The sequence below is a fragment of the Penicillium waksmanii genome, assembly GCF_028829765.1.
Source record: "Penicillium waksmanii strain IBT 27052 chromosome Unknown utg000009l:1.0-4314994.0:1.0-4318279.0, whole genome shotgun sequence".
NCBI classification, from domain to species: domain Eukaryota; kingdom Fungi; phylum Ascomycota; class Eurotiomycetes; order Eurotiales; family Aspergillaceae; genus Penicillium; species Penicillium waksmanii.
This window is the reverse complement of record NW_026643255.1, coordinates 917815-929514: the sequence shown is the minus strand read 5'-3', so window position 1 is coordinate 929514 and position 11700 is coordinate 917815. Positions and strand designations below refer to the sequence as shown.

The 11700-nt window shown below is 48.2% G+C and overlaps 4 protein-coding genes across 4 annotated transcripts; 1 reads left to right on the top strand and 3 right to left on the bottom strand.

Annotated features, from left to right (window-relative positions):
* Positions 1–440: 440 nt before the first annotated feature.
* On the bottom strand, positions 441–1215 carry N7481_010711 (uncharacterized protein; the record flags this gene model as incomplete). The annotated part of the gene is made up of 2 exons (XM_057269930.1): positions 441–649; positions 738–1215. 2 exons carry the CDS (start codon positions 1213–1215, stop codon positions 441–443), a joined length of 687 nt encoding a protein of 228 aa, XP_057117104.1.
* A 674-nt stretch (positions 1216–1889) lies between these two features.
* N7481_010710 (DNA-directed DNA polymerase gamma MIP1) lies at positions 1890–5295 on the top strand (the record flags this gene model as incomplete). Its single annotated transcript, XM_057269929.1, has 2 exons — positions 1890–1972; positions 2031–5295. The coding sequence occupies 2 exons, from the start codon at positions 1890–1892 to the stop codon at positions 5293–5295; spliced, it is 3348 nt and encodes a 1115-aa protein (XP_057117103.1).
* Positions 5296–6030: 735 nt separating this feature from the next.
* N7481_010709 (uncharacterized protein) lies at positions 6031–8518 on the bottom strand (the record flags this gene model as incomplete). Its single annotated transcript, XM_057269928.1, has 13 exons — positions 6031–6058; positions 6118–6280; positions 6346–6518; positions 6568–6668; positions 6721–7028; positions 7080–7130; positions 7181–7465; positions 7523–7592; positions 7645–7828; positions 7888–8033; positions 8087–8181; positions 8233–8280; positions 8428–8518. 13 exons carry the CDS (start codon positions 8516–8518, stop codon positions 6031–6033), a joined length of 1743 nt encoding a protein of 580 aa, XP_057117102.1.
* A 1027-nt stretch (positions 8519–9545) lies between these two features.
* Positions 9546–11165, bottom strand: N7481_010708 (putative MFS alpha-glucoside transporter; the record flags this gene model as incomplete). Its single annotated transcript, XM_057269927.1, is given in 2 exon segments — positions 9546–10833; positions 10846–11165. The coding sequence occupies 2 exon segments, from the start codon at positions 11163–11165 to the stop codon at positions 9546–9548; spliced, it is 1608 nt and encodes a 535-aa protein (XP_057117101.1).
* Positions 11166–11700: the final 535 nt, after the last annotated feature.

Below are 11700 nucleotides of genomic sequence, written 5' to 3'. Positions count from 1 at the left end.
GTTAATCGATTCTGTGGATGTTTGTACATATTGCAGCGCTCATTCATGAAACAGCCCTGTATGCATATCCAGGTATTTTATGGGACTTTTTTGAGATTCACTTATTTATTAAGTACTAGCAGCTTCGAACTGGCTAGATTAGAAGTTCTCTGAAGGGTTAATGACAAAAGTACTAACCTTGGAACTGAGGTCTACGGAGAATATAAAAATGGGCATGGCGCTCAAGTCTACAATGGAAATGCGTTCACTTTTTCGTTTCTTCCAAATGGACTTCAGAACACTTGCTTTGGATGCTCGCGTTCAAGGCCAATTCAATTCTTTCCCAGGAAAGTTTATTCGACCCGTAAAATTCTAGGAACAATTGCCTCCAAATGCAAACTAAACGCCATTACCATGCTCCATATCGCAATGTTTTGAAAAATAACAAATGAAGAGCCAATTCATGCTTCAGTTGGTGGGGCCATGTTGCGCTTTTTGGTTGTCAACTTCAGCTGCAAAGGGATAAGACTCCGCCGAGGCCCCGCCGTATCATTCTTAGTTATTGATTTTCGGCACACAGGACATGTGCCTTTATTTTTATTTGAGTCGGAATTCCTAGCATCCGCAGTCGCCAGGCATTCAAGGATACAACGATGGCAGAATAAATGGCCTATTTACAGGAAAGGTCAGTATAAGACGGAAGAACATTGGCTCGGAAATGTCCAAAGCATTGCCGGCCAGATCGTTAATAAACGTACCGCAAGCCGTGCTTGTCGCATCTTCTGGTGTATCCATGCAGATCGGACATTTATATGATCCAAGTACAGAACGTGCACTATTCGCCTCGTCTCCATGCGGTTGCTGGGATTTGACTGCGTCCTCTCTTAGGCTGGAGAGTGTCTTGGCGAGCTCGGAAGAGCTATCAACCTCGGTCAGATCGATAGATTGAATGGGCCCTTCTATTCGAGGATCTATTGGATGATCTAGTCGAGGACGAGACGATGGTCCTGCATGTCCGAGCTCCTCCCCCTCTCGCCTTCGTTTAGCGCCCCGTGGTATCGTGCGGTTCGTTAAGTTTGGAGTTGGCTGCTCCTCCAAGGAGTCCGAGAAGGAGTCCACAGAAGTTATATCGGATGAAAGTTGGCGATGAGTGGACGTAGATGATAATGTGGGCGCGGGCGCGGGCGCGGGCACGGATGCCGATGTCAAGTCGATTACCGATAACCTGCGGCTCATGATGTAGTTTCTTTCAGAATGTCCTTTTCAAACGGAAGGGGCCTTGTTTATCATCGGGTGCATTGTTTTTGAGAGGGTTGTGGCAAAGTAAGCGTGTGACGGTTTATGAAAGGAGTCTGAGATCGAGAGAAGCAGTCCGGTGAGCCAGATCATAGGAGGGATGATTGTAGACGTAATGAGTGATCATAAATCATAGAAAAAAAAAACTCGCAGCCGTTAAACTTCAGGGAAGAAGACGAAGGCGACGCCGACCCAAGCATTAAAATTGGCGACGATCCTAGGCTATCATGAGGAGAGGGGAGATTGGAATGGGGAATGGGGGATGGCTATCGCTGCGCCGATAAGCCAAAGAGGCAGGCGGTCACCCGATTAGGTTAGTACCACCGGGGTCGGCGACAGGGTTCCTCCGTTCCGGCATGACGCCTCAGATACCGCGATAGGCAGTGGTGATATACGCTCACAAAATCGCAATCTGCATCATCTCGCGACTTCGTCCTTAATCACCAACACAACCTTGCAAGGGTTGTAGTCGCTTACATTATGACCTGATATGATCGAAATACTGATCCCCATACGATGTTATCTTGGAAATTCGCCTGCACGCCTCATTCCAGGGGTGTTGTGAGCTCCGTGCGACCACGGCTGTGTTCAGCATTTATTCTTCCTCGATACCCATGGAAACCAACTACGACAGGATGTGGAAGACAATATTCAACCCCGCCAGACGTAGAGTCTCGAGGGAAACGACCTTTATCGGGTAGGCCCATTGCGATTTTTACCCCTCGGTTGATACGAAATCGCAAATGCTAACCTAGCTCAGTGCCCGCCTCGCCTAGATTCAATGAGATTGGAGTGCAACAACTGAGCGATTATGTCCATCCTCAGGTTTTCCCGAACAAGGGTCGCATACCGGACCCGGAATTGGTTGCGTTAGCAAAGGACCATCTCGCAAGACATGAGCTCCTGGGCAAATCGCAAAAAGGCGCCGAGCCGATCGCATTCGATCTACCGAAACTACATGGCCAGACACTAGACGAACACTTTTATAAGCTTGGTATGGATGCGTCGGAGCCCTACTTATCTTACGCGAAATCCTTCGTCGCCGTGAATTGCCCGGACAAACCGCGCAAGTGGGTGAATCGCAGCGGATGGACCAAATACAACAATGATGGCTCTGCGGAACCAGTAGATGCACCAAATGAATCAATGATTACATTCGACACGGAGGTTATGTACAAGGAGCATCCTTTCGCCGTCATGGCCTGTGCTGCGAGCCCTACAGCATGGTATGCTTGGATATCCCCGTGGCTGCTCGGCGAATCGACAAAAAAAGAGCACCTTATTCCCCTCGGAGATCCAACTCAACCACGGATCGTGGTTGGCCACAACATTGGCTATGACCGTGCTCGCGTTTTGGAAGAATACGATATGAAGCAAACACAGAATTTCTTCCTAGACACGATGTCCCTCCATGTTGCTGTCAATGGAATGTGCTCCCAACAGAGGCCGACGTGGATGCGACATAAGAAGAATAAAGCTCTGCGGGACAAGATCGCAAGCGAGCATGATTCGGCTGAGTTGGCTTCATTGCTTGAAAACAATATGTTGAGAGAGGAGGAAGAAGAGTTGTGGGTGGGGAGGAGCTCAGTCAACTCCCTGCGAGATGTGGCCAAGTTCCATTGTGATGTGACAATCGACAAGGCACAGAGAGACTTCTTTGGTGAACTTGACAGAGAATCTCTTCTAGCAAAATTGGAGGAACTCCTTGATTATTGTGCTGCCGATGTCGCTATCACCCATCGTGTCTACCGCAAAGTCTTTCCCAACTTCCTAGAGACATGCCCCCACCCGGTTAGTTTCGGTGCCCTCCGACATCTGTCTTCGGTCATACTTCCTGTCAACCAGACCTGGCAGGAGTATATCAAAAATGCTGAAGAAACCTACCACAAACGACTTAATGACGTGCAGCGAAAATTGAATGAACTGTGCAATGAAGCTCTGAGCGTCAAAGATCAGCCAGATGTTTATGATAACGATCCTTGGCTTGGCCAGCTGGACTGGTCCGGCCAGGAGATCAAAATGGTTAAAGGGAAGAAAAAGGGTGATCCTCCTCGCCCTGCCGCGCGCCAGAAGAAACCGGGAATGCCCAAGTGGTACAAAGATCTTTTCCCTTCAAGCCACGCGGAAATCAATCTCACGGTTCGAACTCGCATTGCTCCCGTTCTCTTGAAATTGGCATGGGATGGCTACCCTCTCATTTGGTCTGACAAATATGGGTGGACCTTCCGAGTTCCCCATAGTCAGGTAAAGCAATATGAAAATCAGCCAGTTGTTCGGTGCGATATGACCGCTGAGGATAAGACTGCACAACTTCGAGAGGACCGGAAGAACGTCTATTTCAAAATACCGCATAAAGACGGCCCACAAGCGAGATGTACCAATCCTCTTGGCAAAGGATATATGCAATACTTTGAGCGCGGAATTCTTTCATCTCAATTTGAGCTCGCAAAGGAAGCTTTGGACATGAACGCTTCCTGCTCTTATTGGATTAGTGCTAGAGACCGTATCATGAGCCAAATGGTTGTCTACGAGGATCAAGTACAGAACAGTGGCTCTTCAAGTGGGGATTCCAGTCACAGAGTGGGGTTCATATTGCCTCAAATCATCCCCATGGGTACCATAACTCGTCGTGCTGTGGAAAATACATGGCTCACGGCGAGCAACGCCAAGTCCAATCGGGTCGGATCTGAATTGAAGGCGATGATTAAAGCACCCCCGGGTTATGCTTTTGTCGGCGCAGACGTCGACTCCCAGGAGCTCTGGATTGCTAGTCTCGTCGGAGATGCTTCTTTCCAACTGCATGGTGGAAATGCGATCGGTTTCATGACTTTGGAGGGTTCCAAGGCGGAAGGTACAGACTTGCATTCAAGAAGTGCATCCATTCTCGGAATTTCTCGAAATGACGCGAAGGTATTTAATTACGGCCGAATCTATGGAGCCGGTGTGAAGTTCGCTGCAACTCTCCTTCGCCAATTCAATCCATCCTTGACCGAAAGGGAAACGCAGGCAACTGCAGCCAACCTTTACAAGGAGACCAAGGGAACACGGACATCCCGACGAATTCTAAGTGAGACTCCGTTCTGGCGAGGTGGCACCGAATCTTTCGTGTTCAATAAGCTCGAAGAATTCGCAGACCAGGAAAGACCTCGAACCCCCGCCTTGGGTGCTGGCATAACGGAAGCCCTGATGCGACGATTTATTAACAAAGGAAGCTTCATGACTTCCCGAATCAATTGGGCCATTCAGTCATCAGGTGTTGATTACTTGCATCTATTGATCGTCGGTATGGACTTTTTGATCCGGCGATTTAATATCCATGCGCGTCTAGCCATCACCGTCCACGATGAAATACGATATATGGTCAAGGATGAGGACAAATACCGTGCAGCTATGGCTCTTCAGATTGCAAATCTCTGGACGCGCGCCATATTCTCGCAGCAAGTTGGTATTGACGATCTTCCACAGTCCTGTGCCTATTTCTCAGCTGTCGACATCGATCATGTGCTCCGGAAAGAGGTTGACATGGACTGTATTACACCTTCACATCCGAACAAGATTCCTCACGGTGAAACTCTGGATATTTCTCAGCTGCTGTCCAAAGATGAAGCCGCTTTCCTGGACCCATCGATCACCCCCGCGTCTGCTCCAAACCCAGAGCAATACAAATATACGCCACGAGACTCGGTCATGTCCGCCCTGCAAGCCTCCAATGACTTAGCTCTCATCAAAGCTCAGATCACGAAAGATGACGCAGAACTTCGTGATATCATCAAACAAAAAACTCAACTCTCCGCGTCTAGTCCCAAATCCACCACCTCACGTTCTTCCCCAAGCAAGAGCCGAGTTAAAACGTCAGGCTGGGCATCTGCGGAACCTCAACGTGCTGTTCTGATGGACGTTGAATCAGGGCTTTATCCGGATTTCCGCGACTCCCCTCGCACCTCTTCCCACACTGGCAAACAGCCTCAAGTGGGTCTATACCGTTCTCAATGGAAGCCACGGCCAAGTGCTCGAGCATAACTCTCCACAGTCCACCCTCCTTACCCTCTACCCTCCTAGCACCTACCCCTTTTCTTTTATCTCTACCATTCTTGTACCCAATTCCCCTTTATATTGTTCGAATATCCTCACGGATGTATGGCTTACGTGGTGTGATTGGAAGTAGCATTGGGATGGCGTCGAAGTGCTTACATTTAAAGTGATACTGTACAAAAATAACAAACCTAATACAATTTCAGGCCCCTACCTACTAGATATTGTGGAATAGACACTATTTCAAGTTATTTCGTGAACACATCGGCATAATGAGTTTTACTCCAGGGCTGAAAGGTCTTCGTGACTCGTCTCCCAAAGAGATGCGGGTAAATTGCACCTGGCAGCTTTGCTAACTTCTTGCTCAAGCTCGAGATTAAAAACAATGTTTCCCGGTTGTGTGACATTGCCGGTTCGAATAAAACAGCATCGGGGCTAATTACAGCTTGGATGGGTGTGTCGATGTGTACTAAGTGATCTACCAACCCCTTTAAAGAGAACTCTGTAGTTTGCTAATACTACTCGCATATTAATCAGATGGAGACCGAGTGACTGATAAGGTCGAACCAGATGCTCTGTTGAATATCCATGGATATTAGTCATGATCCATTCCTTGTCAACTGGCAAGTCTCATGAGCAGCTTCGAGAAGCCTGGGAATGGGTCGTTATGTAGCGAATCTCATCATTCAATTGAAATATTCGGCCGCTACCCTCATGATTTGTCTAGGTCTCTTTCCAAATGGATGGTACACTTGAAGATGTTAGCCTACGCTCCTTGGATAATCCTTTCAACAGTTGGAATACACTCACGCAACTTCAATAACAGCACACTTCCCAGCTTGCACAATCTCTGTTGCTTGCTGGATGGCAGGGTCCAACTCATTCTGTGTTTTGACCGTGGCCCCCCAGGCATTCCCTGCGGCAGAGGCAATCCCTGGGTAGTCAGGCGACGGCTCAAATGATATGTTCAAATCTAGTTCGTTGTTTATTATCAGCTTTGACTCTTCTTCGCAGGATGAATGACCCGGTTTTAGTCACCTTTTCTATTGGACTTTGATGATAATCCATCCTCGTGGACTAGCAAAGCGGAGACCTTCGGTGCATTCCATCCGCCATTGTTCAGGACAATAAGCAAGAATGGCACATCGTAACGCCTAGCAATCCAATACACGCTCTCCATTTGCGAGAAGAGGTAGGTTCCATCGCCAACTCTAAGATTTTGTTAGAGGTGTCCATATATCCTTGAGCCAATATACTCACATTCCACAGACAAAAGAATTTGGCTTGGCCATCTTAGCGCCCAGAGTGGCGCCGCCTCCCCAGCCCAACCCACCTGCACCACTGCCAAGTAAGCTTCCTGGCTGATTGGTGACGTTAGAATATGATTTTCACACTATGCACTGGCTGGATTACCTTGGTCAAGTTCAAATGATGAATCAAATGGCCTGCGTTAGTGACGGCTTCCATGACGAAAGTCGTGTCTTGTGGAAGTTGCTCCCGCAGTCGCGATGCGAGATAGGGTACTGTAACAATGCCCTCAGATGAGGGTGATTCTAGAGATTTGAGGTTCGCTCGCCACTTTGTATAGCGCGCCCGGCGAGATTCAAATTCCGCAGAGTATTGTTTGTTGTCCAGGATTTGGCGATCTATAAAGCCATTCAATTGCTTCAAGGCAAGTTCGCCGCTCACCTTGAGCCTTCGAATGGCGCCAATGGAAAATACTAAAGAATTCAGTCTTGGACGGTCAATGAAAACACATAGTGGTTACATACGGGGCATTTGTTGCTTCAGTGGATCGACATCGAGGTGAATGATTTTGGTGCCTATGCTGTCAGCGAATGCTCGTTGGGTGTTCGGAAGTGTTAATTCCAACCTTTCTTTGGTTTTCCAGCAGTTGGAATCCAGGGAACATCACAGTCCATAATCAGGATGACGTCGGCTTCTAAAACTGCCGGATGTGTAGTAACTGTCACACCAAGATAGGCCTCGTGGTCACTGCGGATGCAGACATCAGAACCGACCATTTCAACCACACTAATTGGTAGCTTGTCACAAAGCACCTCGAGCAGAGCAGGCGTGTTATGGTTGCGCCCCAGATAGCCCGTGATCACAAGAGGCTTCTTTGCACCCATGAGAGTTTTTGCGATGAATTCAACCTCTTATGAGCGAGTAAAAAGTCAGATTGTATTAAGCATCGTTATCGAGGAAGTATTACCTGAATCCGGCAATGCACTGGCAACGATAGGGCTGAGCAATTCTTCCTCAAGAAATACTCTATCAACTTTCTGCAGATGAGGGTTAGCAGTCGTGTTTGGTTAAAGATACCACCATACTTACCTCTTCTAGGACTTCCCTTGCTGCCATGAGGTAGGCTGGGCCCTTGGGGTCCGATAAGGTGAATTGCAATGCTCTGTTCACCAGTTCTTTGATATTACGCCCGGATTTGATTTCTGCCGAGTACCTGCAATACTGCCGAACGATTGCCGCTTGATCGGGCACATCTTGTAACCAATGAATAAACCTTCCAGTATCCAATTGTTAGCATTGACAGGAATGAGAATAGAGCCGGGTGGTCCATACTCGGTGCGGGAGCCAAGAAGTTCCCCTCTTTGGGTGAAGGGGCTCAGGCCAGCAAAACAGAGGACGGGGACTCGGCCGACCGAGGCATTATGGACCGACTGTCCCAAGGCTAAAGTCCCGCAATCAACGTGAACAAGGACGCATTGCTAATGGGAAATGAGCAAAAAATCTTGAAGAGAAAGACCGATGGAGCTCATACCGGAATGCCTGTGACCTGGGCGTATCCAAGTGCTGCCGACAGGGCCACCAATTCTGAAGGACAGGTGATTATGTTGGGGAATTTGGCCAATTTCTCTGAGTGATTGTTAGTCTCGTGGTTCTCCATTCATCTTGGCATTGTCGCACCTTGTTTGGCTTTAATCATGGCTTCAAGCATGGCAGGGTGATCGCTCCCTCTAATGAACAGGTCAGATCACCAGGTGTTCAGTTTATTGAACCAATTGGGTGGACGTACAGATTGACGAAACAGTGGGTGACTCCGGCCTCGGCTTTTCAAGCATTCGGTCAGTTGAGAAAATTCAGGGGAGGCATCAATCATACCAAGAGCTTCAAAGAAGCCTTCCGCGGCCGATGTCAACTCCCCATCCTGGACCACGTCATCATCATACCGAGCACGTTTGTTGGAAGTCATTTTCAAGTTTGTAATTTGCCCTTTTTTTTGGTTCAATCAGTTGAGGGGTATTGGGGGGGTTGATATACTCGTACAAGCTGGATTGTCGAAGCTCCTAGGGTTGGGGGGAAGAAGAGAGGAGAAGACCTCGGGATGTCCGCGAGCCAATCGATGGCGGCCCACAACCCCCAAGGGCCCCCGGAATCCCTGCCCCCGCTTGTCCAGGCGTTTGTACCCTTTTCGGGTGCCGAAGAGTCTGCCGTGCTGATATGCGGTGATATCTCAATGGACACTACAGAACAAATCAGAGGTTTTCTCCTTGTTGGTTACAAGACATAAGGAACAGCGGGAAATGGTCCTGAAGGCCATTTTTCTAATGGATCTATTGTCTATACGAGATCCAATTTAGGGCATGGAGTTGGAATCATCAACCCAAGCGGGTCCGATTAATTTCGTCGCGCTCGTATAGGGTGGATTCCAAACAAAGACGAATTTCTGGGGCTCATCGATCGGATTAGACAGATCTCTGGGAGAAAGAACCTTGCATCAACTTCACGTAAAGTCGGAGATCAATTGATGGGAAGGTTTCAATAGATCTTTAGCTTAAATCCCACATATTTTATGATGCATAACTAAAAGGGTAACCTGGCACCCACTAAATTGTACCTACATGGGTGTCATATGGCAATTCGGAAGGTCGAGGAGTCCTAGTAGTATAATAACAGGTAGTATTGGATCCAGAGGTCGTCGATGTCAACTTGAGGGCAAAATACCCATTACCTGCAGGCAAGTCACAAGTCCTACTGGCAGAATATACTAGGATTTACTAGTAATACTCTAGTATATAGTACGTAGTATGGTAAGACTCCGAATGGGAACTTGAATCAAGTATAGTTGGAACGGAGTGTGAAACTACTTTGACCATGAATTTACGTTATTTCTGTGCCGAATACTCTGAAAGTAGTATAAACTGAAACCCCGTACAACTTATCAAGCTGCACCCCGAGCCTAATATTAGCGTTGTTAGGTATAGACTAACCCAGACGCTTCAATCTTGAGATACTGTCTCAGTAGCAATATCTACTTTCGTCTTTTCGAAATCTCGTGCCTTTACTTGATTCTTGAACAGAATGTCCATTTCCGCAAATGTTCGGTTCTTCGTCTCCGGGAGTCGGAAATACGCCCATATCAAGCCAAGTCCCATGATAGACCCGTAGAAGAAGCCGGATTTGGCTCCCCAGTTCCAAGATGCCTTTTGCATCATGTGGGGTACAAGCTGTCCATAGACCAAGACTGCGACATTGTACACAGCACGGGCAAGAACAACGCTCTTGTTGCGGAGATAGTTGGAAGGAATCTCAGTCACAATCGTGTAGATGATCGGGCCGATAGTAATGAAAAAGACAAAGTACTCAATCAATAAAATGCTGCCAATCCCGTAGCCTATGTTGGGATGGGTGCTGATGCTGGGGATTCCCATAAAGCCGATCACGAAGGTTGTGGCGGCCATGAAAGCAGTTCCGGTCAGGACTAAGGTACGTCGGCCCACCTTTGGGACTAGATACCAAGCAATAAACACGCCTACTATGGCTAGAGCATATTCACCCATGCCGAAGTCAAATGAAGAGGTGGCAGGAAGACCTGCTTGCTCCAGAAAATAAACGATATAAGCGACGAGTGGCGCGCAGAGCTCTTGTATGAGATAAGTCCCAACCGTGACCTCAGTGCGACGTAGATTGACGCCTTTGAATAGATCCCAGTAGCTGCTTGTAGTCTTCATTTCGTTCTCAATTTTGACTGTTTGCTCCATCATTGCCAGAGTGTCCGCAATTTCGTCTTCTGAGCTATCCTTCGATCGTAATTTATGTAGTACCTTCCCCGCCTCTTGGACACGACCCTTTCGAATGAGCCACCAAGGTGACTCTGGTGCCAGGAAGATTCCGATGGCCAGAGGAATTGGCAATATCCACTGCAATGCAAAGGGAATCCGGTAAGCCCATTGGCCGTGTGAAGAAAGGAATGCGCGGAGAACACCGGTGCCAAGAAGGTAGCCTATGCTCCAACAAAGAGACACCAACATCGTGAGATAAGGTCGCAGGACATTGGGGCAGACCTCAGCAGCGTATGTTGTTGTGAGTGTTTGAAAAACACCCCATGGAACTCCCAGTAGAATTTCGGCTCCGAGGTACATGTAAATGCTCGTTGCAAAGAACTGCAGAAATATGAAAGCTGTCATGAGGATGAGACAGCCGATCATGACCCATCGGTAACCAATCCAATCTGCAAGCAAGCCGTTTATCAACAGACCAACAATTTCCCCAGCATTGACACCATTACTGACAGCTGACTACAAGTTTGCGGGGACCTGGTAAGATCCATCGCTCTGCAGGGTGCCATATCGCTCTTGGAAGGCAGGGAAGGCAAAGAAGCCACTGACAAATGCGTGGTCGAAGCCTTCCATGATCAACGCTGAGGAGAACAAGATTGACCAGAAAACTGCTTTGGGGTATTTCCGAATACCCTCGCGTAGTCCCATGGCGTGTTCATCTTCAGTAGCTCTCTGGGCGCTTTTTAGGGTCTCCATGGCCGAGGCATAATTCTCCTCGTCCTTATCGTGAACGACCGTGGTGGTAGTCCGATCACGAATATCTTCTTGGTGCTCTGACATATTGAATCAGAGAGCCGACCTCAACGATGGAAAACGTAGTGAGACTTAGTTCGCAGTGGTGGTGATGATTTGCATCTCACCCTGTGTCAGCGCATTCGGCCCTCTTTGTACCGCAGAATGCGGCGCCATCCCTGGCAACAACTCCGCACCCCCAGGCAGGCAAAGGTGGGGGAATAGCTTTCCCCAGAAAACCCAAATACCCCAGATGGGGGAATCTCCGTGCTTTGATCAACATCTGCGGGCTATCGATCGACCGAGATTAAACGGTTTTGGACAAACCGGGTAAACAGGGGCCGAGCCCTATGTGATTACACTTTGGTGGGTATGGAAATGGGAGCTTTCTTTGGTGGAATTTGAAATGAACTTGGGATCAAAGTGTGTGCTAGTGAATTGTTAATTCAAAGCCAATCCTCGAACGGTGGCGTGATGTGTCGTTTACAACCGAACCCCGCTGGGGAAACCGTCAAAGACTCACGGTCGTCCCAGTAGCGTGCTGGAGTTCCTTTCACCCCTGCCACGCTTTTCTTGGCCTCTT